The sequence below is a fragment of the Abrus precatorius genome, unplaced genomic scaffold, assembly GCF_003935025.1.
Source record: "Abrus precatorius isolate BTA unplaced genomic scaffold, Abrus_2018 Scaffold7, whole genome shotgun sequence".
NCBI lineage: Eukaryota > Viridiplantae > Streptophyta > Magnoliopsida > Fabales > Fabaceae > Abrus > Abrus precatorius.
The window spans coordinates 18389426-18411385 of NW_020874417.1; the positions used below are offsets into that span (position 1 = coordinate 18389426).

General features: G+C 38.9%; 2 protein-coding genes and 1 non-coding gene across 3 annotated transcripts; 2 read left to right on the forward strand and 1 right to left on the reverse strand.

Annotated features, from left to right (window-relative positions):
• Positions 1-256: 256 nt before the first annotated feature.
• LOC113871584 lies at positions 257-1576 on the reverse strand. The gene is made up of 2 exons (XM_027508676.1): positions 575-1576; positions 257-457 (listed from the first exon to the last, which is right to left on the reverse strand). Exons 1-2 carry the CDS (start codon positions 1574-1576, stop codon positions 257-259), a joined length of 1203 nt encoding a protein of 400 aa, XP_027364477.1.
• A 460-nt stretch (positions 1577-2036) lies between these two features.
• On the forward strand, positions 2037-2143 carry LOC113873929. The gene has a single exon (XR_003505995.1). It is a non-coding gene; the product is annotated as a small nucleolar RNA R71 (small nucleolar RNA).
• Positions 2144-12778: 10635 nt separating this feature from the next.
• Positions 12779-17545, forward strand: LOC113871585 (the record flags this gene model as incomplete). The annotated part of the gene is made up of 5 exons (XM_027508677.1): positions 12779-13685; positions 13833-14943; positions 15190-16024; positions 16127-17007; positions 17143-17545. Coding segments are annotated over 5 exons (4137 nt in total), but the record flags the coding sequence as incomplete, so codon positions are not given.
• Between the last annotated feature and the right edge of the window lie 4415 nt (positions 17546-21960).

The following is a 21960-nucleotide window of genomic DNA, read 5'->3' on the forward strand; positions in this document are numbered from 1 at the left end:
TCCTCATTTGCAAAAGTTTGCAGTTGACCCCCCTGGTATAGTTTCAGCCTATGTCCATTCACCTTAAAATTTCCTTTTTCTGGATGAGTTAATTCAATTATACTACAAGGAAATATCTTATGCACGGTAAACGGTCCAGACCAACGAGATTTGAGTTTACCTGGGAATAATTTGAGGCGAGAGTTGTACAACAGTACTACTAAATCACCTATTTGAAATAGTTTACCTCCCTTGATTTTTTTATGATGGTAGACCTTCAATTTTTCATCTGGTGGTTCATTAATGGATGGGTTGGTTGCTTCTCTGACTTCCACTCCAAAACTTTGGAGTCTCTTTTTCTCCATAATGGCTTAGTGGCTTCTAAATGACACCATTGTTCTTGAGTTACCAAGCTTATATCATCTTTTCCTCTATCATAAACTAATCTTCTTTTCAATGGGTTTGAAATCAAGAATTCCTATGCACAATCAGAAACATAATTATCAATTACATTAATAAAGTAGCAAGAATCATCTTGTTTCAAAAGCTATTTTATTACATCAGGAATTTTGAAAGTGACTTTTTCATCTCCAACCCTCAAAATTAACTTTCCATCCCTCACATCAATTATAGCCCCTGCAGTAGCTAAAAATGGACGACCTAAGATCAAGGGGACATAAGTGTCCTCGTCCATATCAAGAATCACAAAATCAACAGGAAAAATAAATTTGTCCACTTTTACAAGCACATTCTCAATGATACCCCTAGGATATTTAATTGACCTATCAGCTAGTTGAATACTCATCCTAGTTGGCCTAGGTTCCCCTAAACCTAATTTCTTAAAAACAGAATATGGCATCAAATTAATGCTAGCACCTAAATCAGCTAAAGCCCTATCAACTATCAATCTACCAATGAGACAAGGAAAAGTAAAACTCCCTGGATCATTTAATTTTTCGGGCATCTTATTTTGCAAAATTGTTGAGCATTCTTCATTCAGAGTTATTGTGGCCAACTCCTCCAATTTCTTCTTGTTGGACAGTAGATCCTTCAGAAATTTGGCGTACTTGGGCATCTGTGCCAAGGCATCAACAAACGGTAAATTGATATGAAGTTGACAAAATAAGGACAGAAATTTACCAAATTGTTCATCATCCTTGTCTTTCTTCAATCTTGTTGGGTAGGGAAGTGGGGGTATGAATTCTTTCACTACAGGGGGCTTTTCCACAGTCTCCTCTTGACATTTATCCTCTTCTTTAACTGCATCTTTTTCTATTTCTTGCTTCCCCTTCTCTTGTAATGTTCTGCCACTCCTTAATGTTACTGCCTTCACCTGCTCCGTAGGATATGTTTCAGTATTGCTAGGTAGGCTCCCTTGGAGTCTTTCTGAGAGGAGTCTAGAGATTTGACCCAACTGATTTTCCAGATTATGGATTGATGGTTGTTGATTTCTTAATGCTGTCTCGGTGGATAGAAACCGAGATTCTGATGTTTGAATGAATTTGGTCATCAGCTCCTCAAGGTTTGACTTCTTTTCAATTGGGGGTGGTGGTTGATGTGGAGCTTGTTGAAACCCTGAGGGTGTGTTGTTCCGCATTGGCTGTTAGTTGTTGTTCCACGGTGGGTTTGCATAGTTCCTCCAGCCCGGGTTATTTATGCCATTGTAATTTTGGTACGGTGGTCTGTTTCCTATCACATTGGCATGTTCTTCCTGAGTAGCTTGACACTCATGATTAAGGTGGCCTCCTCCACAAACATCACATCTCATCACTAGAGCAACTGGATGGTTAACAGATAAACCATCAATCTTCTTCCCTAAGGCTTCAACTTGCATTGCCAAGGATGTCACTGCATCAAGACTATAGATCCCCGCAGATTTTGCAGGTTTGGATCAAGTGGAGTTCCATTGATAGTTGTTCATTGCCATCTCTTCAAACAGTTCTTGTGCAGCCCTTGGTGTCTTGCTATTCAAAGTGCCCCCAGCTGCAGCATCTATCATTTGTCTTATGGCTGGGTTTAATCCATTGTAGAAGGTTTGCACTTGAAGCCAGTCCGGAATCCCATGATGTGGGCATTTCCGCAACAATTCCTTGAACCTCTTCCACGTATCGTATAATGTCTCTGACTCTAACTGGTAGAAGGAAGAGATATCATTCCTCATCTTGGCAGTTTTAGCGGGAGGAAAATATTTCGCCAAGAATTTTTCTGCCATAGCCTCCCATGAAGTGATAGATCCTCGCGGGAGAGAGTTCAACCATTGCTTTGCTCTGCTCCTAAGAGAAAATGGAAATAGCCTCAAGCAGATTCCATCATCAGTAGCTCCATTGATCTTGAAAGTATCACAAATTTCCAGAAAATTTGCAATGTGAGCATTGGGGTCTTCGTCTTGCAACCCATCAAATTGGACAAACTGCTGAACCATCTGAATAACATTGGGCTTTATTTCAAAATTCCCTTGCACATCCGGACGGACAATGCTAGACTCTGTCCCCATTAATGATGGATGAGCATACTCGGACATGGTCCTTGGTTGATCTTCGTTGTTTGCCATTCCTTCCATGTGGGTTTCTGTGTTTTCCCTCTGTACTAGCTATCGCCTCTCTTTCTGAATTTTTTGCAAAGTTCTTTCGATCTCTAGGTCAAATTTAAATAGTTCTTCAGATAGTGCAGTAGAACGGGTTTTGATCATACACTAGAAAAATCAACTCCTAAAAAGAATGAAAGCAAAATAGTTAAGTTAATTCAAGACTAAAGAAATAAATAAAATTAGTAAACACGTAATAAAGGGAATCCTAATTAAACAGTCCCCAGCAACGGCGCCAAAAACTTGATGTATAAAAATTGAATTACTGGGCAAGTATACCCGTTGTCGGAGTAATATTATTAAAATTAAAGTACCAAGTGTCGTATCCACAGGGACTGTTATTAAGAAATTTTTCCTTAATTGCGTAATTATTAATAAATATGAAAAATAAACTTTGTTGATGAAAGTGCTAAAAGTAAAAGAATAATAATTTAAAAGAAACAGATATTCTTGTGAAAATAAATTATAGAAAATTATAACTAAAGGTATTCAAAGAAAAAAGGCAAGTATCTAGACTGTAAATCCCCCTAAGTCTCCAATTAACTGAAATTTTTCTTCAACTACTTAGTTCCAAACCCTTATCGCTGCAGGAAATTCTAATTTAAATCAATACCTTTCTCAAGGATAATGATTCCTAACCCTCAGTTGATTAATCAGAATCTCTTCCTTAATTAATACCCCTAGGTTGCATTAAGTTCATTATGAATTCCATAATTAGGGTTCATCCTAATACATAAAACTCACGTCTTTCTATCTCTAGAAATACATTCAAGTCTTTTTAATTGAGCAATGTTAATTTCATGCAGGAATTTTACTCAAATTCAAACAAGACAAAAAGATTGAAGCAAATTGATACTACTCAATTAAACCCAAGAGAAAAGAACATAAAATAGCATTAGAAGAATTCCAGAAAATTTAGTCAATTAGGATTCATTACATCTAGACACTCAAAGGAAAGTTAGAACCTAAACATCTTTAAATTAAAATTACAAAAGAGATGAATTAAAATGCTTGATCCTATCCTCCTGCCGTCTCTGAGTCTTTCGTCTCCAAAAATCTCCTGCTTCCATTGAAGACCAGTTCTCCTTTTATAGGAATTGTCCTAGGGTTCTCGCAAAAGTTAAATTTTTGACGCGCGTAAAAGTACACGGCCATGTACTTTGGCCGTGTACTTCTTTGTTTTCTAATAGGTGTCCTTCAAATCTTTCCTGACAAGTACACGCTCATGTACACGGTCGTGTATCTGGCCGTGTACATCTCTGGTTTTGATGATACACTTCAATTGACTCGACCAGTGAGATACACACTTATATACACAGGCATGTACTTGCCCGTGTATATCTTTAGCTTCATTATGTGTTTCAAGTCTCAATATCTTTTAAAGCTTTCACTTCTTGATCCTTTTTCCTAAAATATAAATAAAATGAAATTAGTAATAGTAAATTTTATCAATGAATAGCTTAAAACTCTCAATTATCATTCATGAATTACAATGTAGGATCAAGTATAGAAAGCATTTATCAGTGTGGAAACATGTCAGGTGAGACTTTGTGCTTGTGTGTGTTTGGTAGTGTAGAGTACTCACCCTTACATTTATTTTTCAGGTGACCAAGATGATCAGCACTAGGCTTAGTGAAGGGATGGATGATACTGCTATAGGACATAGAATATTTATTAGCTAAAATGTATTATTTAAGTCATGTAGCTATTATTTGATTCAAATTGTAATCCATTCTTATTTTGAAATACTTTGTGAACGATGCATTTGGAACTATTTGAATGAAAAAATTTTATTACTCCCAATTTTATGAAATTTATTTATATTTGGAAATTAAATTAAGGTGTTATAATTTGGTATCAGAGCAGTTCATCCAAACAGGACTGTGGTATTGGCCTGAAGCGTCCAAGTTGTGTGTTGATATGTTTTGTTTTCCTGAATTATAAATGTTGTTATTGATTGGACTTGTTGGATATGGTTTGCTAAATTGTTGTTAGATTAAACTAGAATGGCCGGTAGAGGTAAAGGAGCTAGAGTCACCAATGACCTCCTAGAGCAAATGACCTAAGCTCTGGAGGCCTTAGTGCACCACTAAGATGCGGAGCCAGCTGAGTACTGAGGGTTGTCTACCTGCACTAGGCACAATCCCCCTAAGTCTGAAGGGATGTTCGATCCTAAAGGAGCTCAGAGGTGGTTTGCGGACGTAGAAAAGATCTTCCATGCTATGGGGTGCAGGGAAGAATACAAGGTAAACTACGCTACCTACATGTTATGTGGGGAGGTGGAAGACTAGAGGAGGTTTGCCAATCAGATGTTGTCATAAGAGGGTGGCTATATTCAGTGGGAAGCATTGAAGGCAAGCTTCCAAGGGAATTATTTTCCTCGGGACTTGAAGAAGCAAAAGGCCCGTAAATTCCTTGAGCTAAAGTGAGGGAGTATGACAGTAGAGGAGTATGCAGCAAAATTCTAGGAGCTGATGAAGTACTGGCCTCACTACCAATATAAAGAGGGAGAGGAGGACTTGTGTGCTCAGTTTGAGCATGGGCTGAGACCAGATATCTGAGCTGCAGTCAGTGTGTTCTAACTGACTAACTAGCCCACTCTGGTGAGCAAGTGTAGAATATTTAAAGCTAACTTGAATGGCAAGACCATGGACACCGGGGGAAGTGGCCCAATGAGACAAGATAAAAGACCCCATAGGTTCTCTAAGGGACTGTAACACCTTAAATTTAATTTCTAAGTAATAATTTTGCAAAATGGCAGTAAAAATTTTTCGTTTAATAAAAGATCCCATTAAAGTGTTTCATAAAATGGTTCAAAACAATAAAGGATTATAATTTATATCAAAGACTACTATAGGACTATTTCAGTTACATCATAATTTCAAAATACAATCTAAGTCCTATAGCAGTTCATCCTTCCTTCATTGAGTCCGGTGCTGATTGTGTTGGTCACCTGAAAAATAAATGTAAGGGTGAGTACTCTACACTATCCAACACACACAACTAACATAAAGTCTCACCATGCATATCTATAGGTATTCTAGCATATTTACTCAAGTCTAGATAATTACAAGCAACATTTCAAGCATTTCGTTCTAGTTCATAATCGATGCACTCACTGCATCTAGCCACGCTCACTGTTGCACTGTGATCACAAATTCACACCATGAATGGTCGCCAGTCACCCCTGCCTCACGGATAACGCGAGGGCAGTCATGGGTCCCTCAGCAATGGTAGTGGTGAGAGGTTTAGTCAGGAGGAGTGTGTGGCCCGTGGTGCACCCACGCTCATTGTTGGTGTCACCACCACTCTCTCTTCCCCTATGTATTTCTACCGTCCTCATCTTTCACAGCTCAAGTGTATCGCCGAACCATTCACAACTTCATTACAACGGTATTCAACATGCCCTATTCACACATATTTTAAGCACACATATTACTCATTCACAACACACGACACAATTGTCCATAGTCATTAACATTACATGGCACATAGGCCCACATTCATCTACCACACACGACACACGTGTCCATTTCATGCACACAACATTTCGACATGCAAACACACGTGTCCATCCATTTACATCATTCAAGGACACGCAAACACACCTATTCGCCCATTTTGCACTCAATCATTTCACTCATCACATTCAATATCAATTGCTTAACATGCTCATACACGTTTCTTACTCCCTATCATAGTCACATCACAACATTCAATAGAATAAACGGTGAATTAAACATAATGAGATAGGGTAGAGTCCTTCCTTACCTCAAATGAAGACCTACACACAAAATCAGCAATGAGAAGGCGCCCCACACAAACTTAGTCCTAAATACACTGAAACTTCTCGTGAGAACCAAGGAAAACTGAGAAATAAGAGAATGAGGATGAAAAACTGAAACCTTAACCATTAAAACTTACCTTCAAGCATTCCCTACATAATTTCAACCTTCAATCTTGCTCCCAAACGGCTTAGAGGAAATTTAATAAGTGAAATAAGGTTTTGGATCGAGAGAATCAAAGGGACCTTGAAGAGAGAAAAGGGAAATAATGAGTTTCCCAAGCCCTACCCCCTTTAAATCTTCTCTGGTCATGACAATCTTGTTTCAGCGAGATACTCTCATTGCAACGACTGTCGCTGCAGAGAAAATATCAGAGAAAATTGCACCCTGGTTTCTGCAGAATCTCGCTACAGCGAGACTGCACTAAAAAATGCAGCCAAAACTATGGCTTTGTCGCTACAGCGAGGGACCTCTCGTTACAGCGACAAGGCGACAATTTCACCCCCTTCTCCCAGTGCCTTCTCGCTACAATGAGAATGCCCTGCAGCAGCATCCATATTTAGCCACTAATAACTTTCCTAGTAATCACCAAATTCAATCCCTGCATCCTCACACAGCACAGTTATTAACGAAGTAAAAGCTAAAGAGTCTCTTTTTCTTTTCAAGATGTCTAAGATACATCCACTAATAACTTCCCCTACATTAATGTACATGTCATTCACTGTAACAAATAAAAGTTTAGCCCTTTTTACTGCTAAAGTGGAGCTGTGCTTGACTGGCATAAATGAACTTAAAATGAAGGCACTCTACACTTTGGCAAATGGTAGGAGGTTCTTGGTGGTGATGCACTTGGGTTTCTCTACTGTGTTCAGCTCCTAAGTAGTCCCTGGTCTTCCAATCCTTTTCAAGATTTCAACATAGTCCTTGTCTTGATAGTCCTTGAAAGCACTAAATTCTTGTTGTCCAGGTTGTTTTTGTGTGTTGATGTTGAGGACCCTATTGATGTTGTTAGCAAAAAAATCTACCCTCATTCCTTTGACCATGGTGTGGTATTTTGGTATCTGATCTCCCTTGAACCTCATAGCATTTGCATAGAACTCCTGTGTAATTTCCCTCCAGCCTATTCCAGCCATTGAGTAGAATGATTCCTACTCTCTTTTTTGAATCTCTTCTTTGTACTCTGGGTAATGGTCTTTAGCAATTTCGAAAGCTCTGTCGTGGACTATTTTCCTCCTTAGGATATTAGCTCTGAAGTAGTTTTCATGAGCTATGCTTCTGAATCTTGGGTCATTTTGAGGAATTGGCCTTGAGGAAGAAGCTCCTGCCATTCTCCCCTCTTTGTCCTTGGGGTTCCCCTTGAAGATCCAACTAGAGTTTTGTCAGATGTTCTTTCCATTTCTTAGATATCTGCTAAGAAATCAGTTTTAAACAAGTTAGAGTACAATCTGCTGTAATGAAAAATGCAATTATTCATACTCATAATGAATTACAAAATGCAAATGCACAACATTAGCAATCAGAATCAGAGAGATTATAACTTTTTTGCCCAATGGCAAATCCAGAATGTATATTGACTGCTCCCTAGCTTTAAGTTCTATCATAGAATAACAGAATAATGCAAACAAATACATCCAGAAGTTCAATAAAATTTTCAACAAAGTTCTTCAGTTCTATCAATTGATTGCAAAACAGAAAAATTTTAAATATAATATAATATTGCAGAAAATTTAAAAAGAACAAATGCTCAATCTAGTTATTTTCCTTTTACTGATATTGAAAACAAATATTCCCCGACAATAGCGCCAAAAACTTGTCACTTTCTTAACAAAAGTAATTTTGACTAGCAAGTGTACTAGTGTTATTGTAGCAAGTAATAAAATGTTAGAACTATGTTTGAGTACCAAATATTGTCCTTAGGGAATAAAGTTCTCAATTATCACTTCACAAGTCCACAATTAGTTGAGCCTCACGAATTTCAGATGAAGTTCGGATGCAAAAGTAACCAATATTGAAATTAGAAAACAAAACAGAACAATGAATATGAAAGTATGTATTTGACAGATGTAGAAAACATAGTTAGGGACTTGTTTCACCAAAACTTTAGTGTTGATTCAATAAAGTTATGAACTTTCAAGTATTTAGATGGAATGACAATCAGTTTCACGTTTTATTATTCAAAGGTTAATTCCTTAACTCAATCACTCTAATTCCTTAGATCTGGTTCAATTAAATGTTGCATTAAGCATTAGAAACCAGAAGATTGCAAGATCAAGATATCTTATCCCTAAGAAATCAATAACCTTGGTAATTGATTTAGGTTCGAGAAACAAATTCAACTTCCATTGATAAGAGTTCCTCTGTAATTAGTTGCTCAAATTTCCATTCACTCACTATGTGAATAGCAGAATCAATTATTCAATCCAATCCAATATTCAAAGTTCAGATTCAAAATCAATTTAACACTTCCATTTCAGATTCACAATCCCTAATTACAAAAAGTTTAAGCAACAATTACAAAATGAGAAGAGAAAGAAAGAGAAGAACATGATGAACAAAGAAGCATCTTCAAGCCAATCTTCAATCCGATTCCTCAAGATTTGAAGCTTGATGTTCATTTCCAATCTCTCTCTCAGACTCTCTCAACACCAGAAAACAAATGAGAAGTGAAATGAACAAAAGATTCCAAGATATATAAGCTAATTCATATTTATAGAATTTTCGCCTTTCTGGCGTGATCACTATTCTTCATAAAAGTAGATACATAGAGGCTTTTCTAATATTCTTCATGACTGTAATGATCACTTTTCTTCACAAAAGTAGCCATGCTAAGGTTCGAGATCTATGCGTGTTCACTTTCGTTGGCAAAAGGAGACACGCAACTTTGCAGTGATGGAAGGTTCTCTAGAACAATCACTTTTGTGAAAAAAAGTGATAACGCGCAACTTGCTTTCCTAGAGGCTTCTTTGGAGTGATCACTTTTGCCAAGAAAAGTGATCACGCGCTCTTTGCTATGCTGGAGCTCTTCTCTGGAACGATCACTTTTGCCAGGAAAAGTGATCACGCACGCTTTGCTATGATTGAAGCTTCTCCGGAACGTCACTTTTGCTAGGAAAAGTGTTCACGTGTGCTTTGCTATGATTGAAGCTTCTCTGGAACACTTACTTTCATCAATGAAAGTGATCACGTGCATATTTCCCTTCACTTTCAAGCTCTGAAATGATCACTTTCACCAGCGATAGTGATCACGCCCAGCTCTTGCTTCATTAAACCTTGTTCCTTGATTCTAGTTTTGCTACTTTCCTTCTATCTTTACTTTGATCTTCCAACCTCATGAACTTAGCTCAGAATTTCCTACAAAAAATATGATTGAATCATTAATTTCTACATAAAAAATTCATAAATTCTAAAACAACTATGTGTTTAGAGAAAACTTTAATCATTCTGTTATTTTTATGAGTTTTTCTGCTTTTTCCAATATGTTTTCTTTATCAGAGGTATTAAAACTAAGGTAAAATACTAGTAAAATATAGATTTATCAACATCTTCCTCATGTCAATCAACACGCCTCATAGGAAAATCCAGACATATATATATATATACACACACACACACCCATACCTTAACAATTAAACATTATTACAAAATTTGGGGCGTTACAATTCTCCCCTCCTTTTAGAGAATTTCGTCCCCAAAATTCAACCCAACATACACAGATTACGCAAACAATCTATGATATAACTCTCTCATTCTACTCTCCATTTCCCATGTGACATCTCCCTCATCACTTGAATTCCATACCACCTTCAACAATGTGATCTCCTTGTCCCTCAATTGTTTAACACGGTGATCCGCTATCCTCACCGGATACACGTCATAAGACAAGTCTTATCTTACTTCAACCGGGTCAGGATCAATCACATGGGAAGGATCCGAAACATATTGCCTGAGTTGTGACACATGGAACACCGGATGTAGGTTCGAGAGGTTCGGAGGCAACGCTATACAGTATGCAGCAGGACCAATTCTACTCAGCACTTTGAATGGTCCAATGAACTTAGGAGATAGTTTTTGAGATTTCAAAGCTCTCCCAACTCCGGTCACAGGTAAGACCTTTAAAAACACATGGTCACCTACCTGGAACTCCGAAGGCTTTCTCCTCCTATCATAGTAGCTCTTTTGTCGATCTTGTGTAGCCTTCATTTTCTCCCTGATCATCTTGATTTGCTCATTTTGCTTCTAGATCATATCCGGTGCATACAGAGTAGCCTCTCCATCCTCATACCAGCACAGAGGAGTTTGACACCTCTGTCCATACAAGGCCTCAAATGGTGCCATCCCAATGCTAGCATGATAACTGTTGTTAGAAGTGAACTCCACCAATGGTAGGCATTCCTCCCAAGTCCCTTCTGCTCAAGCACACAAGCTTTCAACAAGTCCTTGATGAATCCACACTTTATAGATATTTTATTTGATTTTTATAAAGTTTTAATAGAAAAAAATAGATTTAGAGGCTGTAAATAACATTAAAATCTTATTTAGGTAGAAAACAAGAGCTTTCTTAATTTTTGTCTTATTTCCATTAATTTTTGTGAATATATTTTGCAATTTTGATCATTTGAATAATTGTGCAGGGAATTCTAGACAAATTTCATGAATTTTTGGCTCTTTGAAAAAAATATGAACTGAGAGTAACTACTATCAGATACCAGAGTAATCACTCCAGGGAGCTGGTTTCAAGGGATAGGCCAGAGTAACCACTTTCAGTTATCAGAGTGATCACTCCAGAAGCCCCAGACCCCAAGTGTCCTGCGCGTAAACACTCTCAGAAATGGGAGTAATCACTCCAGAGACGCCCAGAAGGAAGTGCCATGCGCGTGTTTACTCTCAGAAATGAGAGTAATCACTCCAGAAAGGGAAAAAGCTAAAGTTGCTGCGCGTGTTTACTCTCTTGTTTTACAGAGTGATCACTATGGGGCCATGTCAGACTTAGTATATATAGACTTTTAGAAATTAGGGTACGGGATTGATTTTCCTTAGATTCTTTTACCACTTTTGGAGCATTTTGCAGAGCTTAGGATTCTTGGGTGATAGCCAGGGATCCATTATAGGTTTTAATTTCCAATTTCCCTTGGATTCTCCTTGATTTTACATTAATGTTGCTTATGTTTCTACATTCTCTTCTTTTATTTGTGAAGCCCATCCATATGGAGGGCTAAATTCTCTTGTAATTCCTAGTCAACTCATATGGTTCTTGAATTCTTGAGTTTAATGGCAATATCACTCTTTCTTTCCTTGGATTTATTAACCCCAATCTCTGAATGAAATGAAATTTGCATGAGGGGAACATTGCTTAATGAACCCTAAATTACCCAACGAAATTCTAATCTAAAATTGCTTAATTTTGATTAATCTTTGAGATTGCTTAATCTTAGGGATAGAGAATTGGAGCCCATTAAGATGCTTAATTTTAATTGGGATACTAAAGTTAATTTTCGCTTGTTAAATTAACTTAATTCAAGGGAAAAATAGAGGATTATTGAATCATTTGAAAGAATAGGGATAGAACTCATTGATTGACTAGGGATTACTCTTTTTAATTGATTGAATTTCATTAGTTTACATTCTGTTCTTGATTAAAATCTAGAAATTGACAAACCTCCCCCCAATTTACTTGCTTTAAAATATATGTTTACACTTGTTCGATGTATGTTCCCAACCAAAAGTTCCTTGGAGATAACCTAGGACAACACCCTAGTATTGCATTTATATCTTGCATATTTGATGAGGATTAACGACAATCTTTGTGCATAACGAGTAGTGAAAAATCGTTCCATCAAATTGGCGCCGTTGCCGGGGAACTTTGGTGTTAATTTTGCATTGAACTTGTTAGTTGCTCTGTTTTAGTGTTCTGTTTCCTGTTTTTCTGCATTATTACTCTGTTTTTGCTGCATAATTCTGCAGCATTTACTAGCTTGTGTTGTGTTTTCTTACAATTAATTGCAATTCCTTTTCTGTTTTTGTTGCTTAACCTCTTTGCTTCATTTTACTGCACATAGACATTAGTTTTCTGCATAAGTGTCATCTGATTTTTTTCTGCATTTTTTTGCTGTTTCATCTAGCTTACTTCTTTTCATTCCTTATAATTAGTTTCTAGTGCATGACCAGATCGAATCCTGGGGACTTGTATCCACTTGACCCAGAGATTGATAGGACATTTCATAGTAGCATTAGAACACATAGGGATAGTTCTGAACATTTTGAAGAGTTTTCATCTCCTTCATCTATCTATTCATCACCCCATTCATTAGAATTTGGAATTGAAAACATGGCTGACAATGAAAGAACATTAAAGGAACTAGCTGCACCGGATGTAACATATCAAACTTTATGCATACAGTATCCTGATATTGATGCTCCTTTTGTTCTAAAAACTGGACTAATACACTTGTTGCCAAGATTTCATGGCCTTGCAGGTGAAGATCCGCACAAGCACCTCAAGGAGTTCCATATTGTTTGTTCAACTATGAGGCCACAAGGTGTGCCTGAGGAGCATGTCAAGTTAAAGGCTTTTCCATTCTCTCTGATGGATGCAGCCAAGGATTGGCTCTACTATCTCCCTCCAGGATCTATTGCTAGTTGGGACAACTTGAAGAGACTTATCCTGGAGAAATTTTTTCCAGCATCAAGAGCTGCGTCCATAAGAAAGGAAATATGTGGGATAAGGCAACTTGAAAGAGAGACCCTCTATGAATATTGGGAAAGATTCAAGAGGTTGTGTGCTAGCTGCCCTCATCACCAAATTAGTGATCAATTGCTCATACAGTACTTCTATGAAGGACTGCACCCTATGGACCGAAGCATGATAGACGCCGCAAGTGGAGGGGCGTTGGTTGACAAAACTCCAATTGCAACCCGGAATTTGATAGAGAATATGGCTGCCAACTCACAACAATTTGCAACAAGGCAAAATTCTTGTGTTACCAGAAATGTGAGTGAAGTTCAAGTTGCTAAGTCTAGTAAAATAGAACACAAGCTTGATGAATTGGCATCCATGGTGAAGCAATTGGCTTCCATGCAAAAGAGTGTTGCTGCATCCTCATCTGCTCCGCCACCCATTCTAGCCATGTTGTGTGGTATTTGCTCAGTTACAGACCATTACACTGATAGCTGTCCTACACTACAAGAGTCTGATACTTTAGAAGGTAATCCTCAGGCCTATGCTGCAAATATTTACACTAATAAATTTCCTTTTCCAAATTCGCAGCAGCAGCCCAATTGGGATCTATCTTCCAATAGATATAACCCAGGCTGGAGGAACCATCCAAATTTGAGATGGGGAAACAATTCTCAACAACAAAACCAGCAGCACGGCACTCAATATCAAGCACATCATGCTGGCCCAAATAGATTCCATCCATCTCAACATCAACCACAACAAGCCCAACAACATCACCAACCATCTTCCTCACAACCAAATGCACCCCAGAAAAATGAACCATCACTGGAGGAGCTCATGAAGCAATTGACCATGAACAACATCACTTTCCAGCAAAGAACCGAGGCTAGTATTAAGACTTTGGAGAACCAAATGGGACAACTAGCCTCATCTCTGAACCAGATGCAATCTCAAGGTTCAGGAAACCTCCCTGCACAAACTGTAGCAAATCCTAAAAATGTGAGTGCAATCACTCTGAGGTCTGGAAAAGTGATGCAAGAACCCACAGTGTCCAAAGAGAAAGGAGACCCAAAATGTGCTCCATCTACAGTTGATCTAAATGGAGAGGAAAAGGTTCAAGAACAACCAGAACCTACATCTGCCCAACCAAAGGCGGCAGAAAATGTTGATAGGCCAATTCCTCTACCATTTCCTCAGAGAGTTATCCAACCAAGCAAGAAGATTGAAGAGGCTGAGAAAGAGATCCTTGAGACCTTCCGAAAGGTAGAGGTGAACATACCTCTACTAGATGCAATCAAGCAAATACCCAAGTACGCCAAGTTCTTGAAAGACTTATGCACCCATAGGAGGCGTCTTAAGGGTAATGAGAAGGTAAATATGGGTAGGAATGTTTCTGCACTCTTTGAAAAACAAAGGTCCACAATGCCTGAGAAATGTAAGGACCCAGGAACATTCACTATCCCATGCATTATTGGTAATAATATGATTGAGAATGCCATGCTAGATTTAGGAGCATCTATAAATGTCATGCCATTGTCTATTTTTACTTCACTATCTCTTGGCCCTCTGCAGCCAACAGGTGTGGTTATTCAGTTAGCCAACAGAAGCATAACAAACCCAGCTGGGATTGTTGAAGATGTATTAGTCAGAATGAATGATCTCATCTTCCCAGCTGACTTTTACATTTTGGACATGCAAGAGGGAGAATCAGTGAAAGGTGCGGCACCAATCATTTTGGGAAGACCGTTCTTGAAGACTGCAAGAACGAAAATTGATGTGCACGCTGGGACGCTCACTATGGAGTTTGGAGACAGCATTGTGCGCTTCAACATTTTGGACGCCATGAAGCATCCATTGGAAGAACACTCTGTTTTCCAAATTGATTTGCTGGATGATTTGATAGATGATCAATGTTCTGAGTTTTTAGAAGAAGATTTTGCTCTTAATTTTTCTGAATTTATAGACAATTCCATTTGTGAATACTGTAATAATTCTTCTGTATGTGACAATTGTATTTCTGACTTTTTGAATGTGAATTCTGCAACTTCTGTTATTGAGGAAATTGAAAAATCAATAGGGGAAGAATGTGATATTTTGAGTTCAGCAAGTATAATTGAATCTAACCCCTTTGACTTGAATGTTGCAGAAATTTCTTCTACTGAAAGTGCCAAGTCACTCCCCTCTGTGGAGCAATCTCCTACACTAGAGCTTAAACCATTGCCAGAGCATTTGAAATATGTCTATTTAGAGGAAAATGAGAAGCTTCCAGTGATAATCTCCACTAAGCTGAATATCAATCAAGAGGAGGAGCTCCTAGAAGTGATAAGGAGGCACAAGAAGGCTATAGGCTGGACGCTTGCCGATATTCCTGGAATTAGCCCCTCTCTTTGTATGCACAGAATATTATTGGAGGAGGGTGCTAAACCAGTGAGACAGCCTCAAAGGAGGGTAAATCCCATCATTTTAGATGTGGTGAAGAAAGAAGTCACCAAGTTGCTGCAAGCTGGGATTATCTATCCTATATCTGATAGCACTTGGGTCAGCCCGGTCCAAGTAGTTCCCAAGAAATCTGGACTCACTGTGGTAAAGAATGAAAAAGATGAGTTAATACCAACCAGAGTCCAGAACAGTTGGAGAGTCTGTATAGACTACCGGAGACTTAACCAAGCGACCCGGAAGGATCACTTCCCATTGCCTTTCATTGACCAGATGTTGGAAAGGTTGGCTGGTAAGTCTCACTATTGTTTCCTTGATGGTTTTTCCGGTTATTTTCAAATTTGTATAGCACCTGAAGACCAGGAAAAAACCACTTTTACATGTCCTTTTGGCACTTTTGCCTATAGGAGAATGCCGTTTGGCTTGTGCAATGCTCCAGGCACATTTCAAAGATGCATGCTCAGTATTTTTTCTGATTTAGTGGAGCATTGCATAGAAGTCTTTATGGATGACTTTACTGTATATGGTCCATCTTTTTCTGCATGTTTGGTTAATTTGGAAAAAGTTTTGAAAAGATGTATTGATACTAACCTTGTGCTAAATTTTGAAAAATGTCATTTCATGGTAGAACAAGGTGTAGTCTTAGGCCATATCATTTCTGAAAAGGGAATTGAAGTAGATCCCGCAAAACTTGATGTTATTGCACAACTACCTTACCCCTCTTGTGTTCGAGAGGTTCGTGCTTTTCTTGGTCATGCAGGGTTCTACAGGAGATTCATTAAGAACTTCTCCAAAATTGCCATTCCCTTGTCTAAGCTTTTGCAAAAGGAGGCTGAGTTCAATTTTGATGAAAAGTGCAAGGAAGCATTTAATATGCTTAAGGAAGCCCTGACTACCACACCCATCATCCAACCTCCAGATTGGACCACACCATTTGAATTAATATGTGATGCATCCAATTTTGCAGTGGGGGCTGCATTGACTCAGAGGGTTGGTAAGTTTCCTCACATCATTTATTATGCTTCTAGAACTTTGGATCAAGCACAATGTAATTATACCACAACTGAAAAAGAATTGTTGGCCATTGTTTTTGCATTGGATAAGTTTAGATCATATCTGTTAGGGTCAAAAGTTGTGGTTTTTACTGATCATTCTGCTTTGAAGTATTTACTGAGAAAGACAGATTCTAAGCCTAGGCTTATAAGATGGATGCTTCTACTTCAAGAGTTTGATCTGGAGATCAAGGATAGAAGCGGAACCCAAAATCTGGTAGCTGACCACCTGAGTAGGATAGAGGGAGTTCCTAACCCTATTCCAATTTTAGATGATTTTCCTGATGAACAACTCTTAGAGTTGTATGCTTCACAGACACCTTGGTACGCTGATATTGTTAACTTTCTTGCTGCAGGAGTTTTTCCAACAGATGCACCAAAAGCCAAAAAGGATAAGATAAGGAGTGATGCCAAACACTATGTTTGGGATGACCCTTATTTATGGAAATTCTGCAGTGACCAAGTTATTAGAAGATGTGTGCCTGATGAAGAGATCTCATCCATACTGCAGTTCTGTCATGCCTCAGCTGTAGGAGGTCATCAAGGACCCCAGAGGACTGCAAGAAAAGTATTGGATGCAGGACTATATTGGCCATCCATTTTCAAGGATTCATGGCAAGCATATTCCACCTGTGAAAGATGCCAGAGAGCAGGCGGAGTAATTACCTGGAGACAGGAGATGCCCCAGCAATCCATCCTGTATTGTGACATCTTTGATGTCTGGGGTATCGATTTTATGGGACCATTCCCTTCCTCTTTTGGTTTTCTGTATATACTTCTTGCTGTTGATTATGTCTCAAAATGGGTGGAAGCTAAAGCCACCAGGACTAATGATGCTAAAGTTGTTGCAGATTTTGTCCGTAGCAACTTGTTTTGTAGGTTTGGAATTCCTAGAGCCATCATTAGTGATCAAGGAAGTCATTTCTGCAATAGGACTATGGAAGTCTTATTGAAGAAATATGGAGTTGTGCACAAAGTTTCCACTGCCTATCACCCACAAACAAATGGGCAGGCTGAGCTCTCCAATAGGGAAATCAAGAAAATACTTGAGAGAGTAGTGCAGCCCCATAGAAATATGGAAAAGCCTGCCATCTACCAGTTGAAGTAGAACACAAAGCTTACTGGGCAGTAAAGACTTGCAATATCCATTATGACTCAGCTGGAGAGCAGAGAAAATTACAGCTGCAAGAGTTGGAGGAGCTACGTCTGGAGGCCTATGAGAACTCCAGAATTTACAAGGAAAAGACCAAACAATATCATGACAAGAAGATCTCAAGCAAAGAGTTCTACGTTGGTCAGAAGGTTCTTTTGTTTAATTCTCGTCTTAAACTCATGCCTGGAAAGCTCAAATCAAGATGGCTTGGACCCTTCACTGTTACGAAGGTATTTTCCCATGGTGCAGTGGAAATCATAAGTGACTCCACTAGCAAAAGCTTTATGGTGAATGGACATCGGTTGAAGCCATTCTTACAAAATTCAGTTACCTTGGAAGAAGTTGAGGAGATTGAATTGCACTCACCATGCACTAATCTCTCCTACAACCTATGGTCTGAGTAATCCACTTCATACGTCAAGCTAGTGACGTTAAAGAAGCGCTGTGTGAGAGGCAACTCACAAAAGATCTTAGGAATTTTTAGTTATTTTTCTGCAATAAATACTGGTCTTACATTTGAGCCTCTCTATTTTGATACTTCCTTATCTTGGTACCTTGTTGCATTAACTAATATGGTTTTTTCTGCATAATCTCCATTTTGGCAGAGTGAGATCATGATTGTGGGGGCTAAATGCTGCACAAAGTCAAGCAAGTTTGAATGCAGCAGGATGGTAAATATTTTTCAGGCTTAAGGCAATCCCCTTGGTAAGAAAACAAAAAAAAAAATCATCATGAAAGTAAGCACTTTCCTGAACAAAAGTAATCACTTTCAATTCTAACTTGTATTTTCACTCTCTGTAGTGAACACTCTCACATTTAATAGTGATTACTTTCATTGCATGTAAGCCCAAGGTGTTGCGCGTGTTTACTCTTAAAAATCATAGTGAACACTCCCAAGCCTTTTAGCACAGCGCCCAGGGTGAAGCTTCTGGAGTGTTTACTATTAAAAAGTTGACAGTAAACACGCACAGAGCCTTTTACCCACTTTCACCCTGAAGCCTCTGGAGTGTTTACTATTCAAAAGTTGACAGTAAACACGCGCAGAGCTTTTTACACACCTTGATCTTAGAAGCCTCTGGAGTGTTTACTCTTGTAAAGTTGGTAGTAAACACGCGCAGACTCACTCCTCTTTTTGAACTTAGATGCCTCTGGAGTGTTTACTCTTAAAAAGCAGAGTGAACACGCCCAGCTCATTTGCACCAAAACCTTGTGCGCGTGTTCACTGTTAACTTTTGAGAGTAACCACTCTGGCCCCCCTATATATATATAGTGCTCACTCTCTCACACACTCTCACCCCAGTTCTGAACAATTCTCACCGCCATTCTCAAATTCATCCCCCTCCTCCATTCGTATTTGATTCATTGCCCCAAAGGTTCAGTTGCTCACATCTGTTTCGCACCTAGCACATCCAATTCAGGTAATTTTTAACTTTTAATGCCTGGAATTAGGGCTCTTGCTGTGAAATTAGGGATTTTAATTTCGCAACTTACTGGACTGCAATTGGGTGTTTTAATCTGTTATTCCATCAATAATTCTGCATTTCAGACTTAATGGACCAGTCACTTGCGTTTAATTGCTGCACTTTCGATATTTTAAACCCTAGGGTAGTTGCCCTATGCGCCCAGAGTGCTCACTTTGGATATTCTGCATTTGGACCTTTTGAATTGAAATTGTTAACTTGCTGCAGTTATTAATTGGATGTTTGGATGATTGAAAGATGAAGGGGGCATTTCATCTGATTGTTCTGCTGAATTGAAAAGTGTTACCTTAGGAGTAACCGCTCCCATTTGCAATAGTTTTCACTTTAAGTGTTTTGCTGTGCTGATATTTACATAGTTCAACTAGGATATGTAATTTTTAATTTTTGATACATTTCCTGAATTCACTACTAATTACACAGTTCCCTTGTGCTATCCTAGTTATTTTGACAGCAATTAAGCCTTGTAGTGATCATTGCCATGAACATAAGTAACCATTTTATCTGCACCTCCCTCACCACAATGTGACATTTTGGGATTCTTTGTTGTCTTGAATGTGATAGATTATTATCATTGCTGCACTTTTATGATACACATTCAATCACCCTTGAGCACCTCTTTCATGTTGCTGAAAATCTGCATAATCATACACTGCATAACACTATCTGTTCACTCTCATGCTCAAATGCATTCACTGACTATGTGTACAATTTCTGAAGCATGTATACTCACTTTGAACCTTCATCCACATGCTTAGCCTAGTTATTTTTGCAATCTGCTGCATCCTACCTGTCAGGACTAGATTTTAGAGTGATTACTGTGTGCCATGATCATCATTTTGCCATGTTCTTTACTGCATAGGTATAGTATATCTGCCACCACACATGCAGCAGCAGTTCTACACACTATTTCTTGTTAAGTTTGCCCTTTTGAACTGATATGTTTTAACCTTTCTGCATAAATTGTTGCTGCCCTGTGTCCAAAGTAGTTACTGTCATTCTGCATAGTCAACACTTTGGCAGCACAACACCTCACAGTGCATACTCTAACATCACTTAAACTGTGAATCTGCAGCAACATGGCTAATACACCCAGGAAGACCACCCCTAGAGCCAAGAGAGCCAGAGCTGCTGGAGCTTCATCATCCAGACCCCCTCCTGCACATGACCCGAGGTTTCGCTCATTAGCTCATGAAGAATATTTCAGAACCAACATCCTGCGAAGGCAGATAGTGCAAGATCGTAACTTTGAGATCCAGGAGGGCACCTATACTCAATTTTAGGAGGAAATTCAGAGGAGGGGCTGGGATCTGTTTACCTCTTGTGCTGGAAATGGGTGGAAGGAGATCACCCAAGAATTTTATGCTAATGCAATGAGGGTAAAAGGAGACCAGCTGGCCCTTTGGCACACTATGGTAAAAGGTGTAGAAATTGATTTTTCTCCATCTAACATTCAGAGGGTTCTGAACATACCTCCAGTGGAGAGGAGAGCTGGACAGCTTGATTTCACTACATTCAGCTATCTAGAAGAGAAGGACTACAAGCCCATACTCCAGGCCATCTGTAAACCAGGAGAAAATTGGGAGTTTGACATGCAGCTCATGCCCAAGAATCTGACCACCAAACACCTCCTCCCACCAGCCAAGGTGTGGAGCATTTTCCTGCTAAGCTCCTTCATGCCAGTACACCATTCCTCCACATTGGCTGTCAAAAGAGCTGAGCTTCTATATGCCATCCTCACTAGAATGCCAATCCATGTGGGAGACATTATAAGCAACTTCATCATGAGCATCTTAAGCACCAAGAGGGACTCCCTTGCTTTTCCTTCCATCATCACCATGCTCTGCCAGGATGCTGGAGTAGACATGGGTGAATATCAACAGAGAGTCAAAGCTGCCCCTCCCATCACTACTGCCATGGTGAAAGATCTTTTTAATGCTAAGAAGAAGTCTGCTGACCCAGGTCTCTCCCTCCCTGCTGAATATAGGAAGAGAAGCCAGTTGAATCTTAGAGAGCAGGTCAAACAAATAGCACTGAGGCAGGATGCAATCCATGCTGGCCAGAAATCCATGCTGACCCTCCTGGAAACTATGTCCCTCAATATAGGAAAGAAGCTGGGCATGACATCAGAACAGATTTATGACGCCCCTACCTTCACTGCCCCTTTCCTTAGAGCAGCAGTTAACCAGGATTTACCTCCATTCACCACCACCCATGCACCTGCAACTGAGAAGGATAACAGCTCCAGTTCTTCAGAGGAGGAAGAGGATGATGATGAGAATGATGACAATCTTTCATCCTCCAGCTCAAATGAAGATCTTATATAGCTTTGCTTTTCTTTCTGTCATTTATATTTCTACAATTTCTAGTTCATTTCCCTGTATTTAGTAAATACTCCTTTCATTGTAATTATCATCTTTAGTACTATTTTCCCCTTTGTTTTCATGCATCACCCCTTGAACACTCTTTGACGCTTCCATATATATACTATTTGCAGTTTAAATTCTATTCTTATACTCTGTGCTGAATCCTTTGTGCGTCTTTGTGCAGAGAATGCCCTCAGTAACATCAAGAGGAGCATGAAATTGATCTCTGAGTGTGACTCTGAAAGGGGGGTGATCTCTTTGCCTCTGTTTCGCATTGTTTAGTCTGTTTTTCCTGCATAGTTCATAGATAAAATACCAAAACAACCTCTTTGTTTCTTTACTTTTTATTTTTGATGAAATTTTGTTTTCTAATCCTGATTTTATATTCTGATCGCACTTCCTATTCAACTCAATCATTCTCTGTTTTGTCAACAATTATCGTTCTTACCAC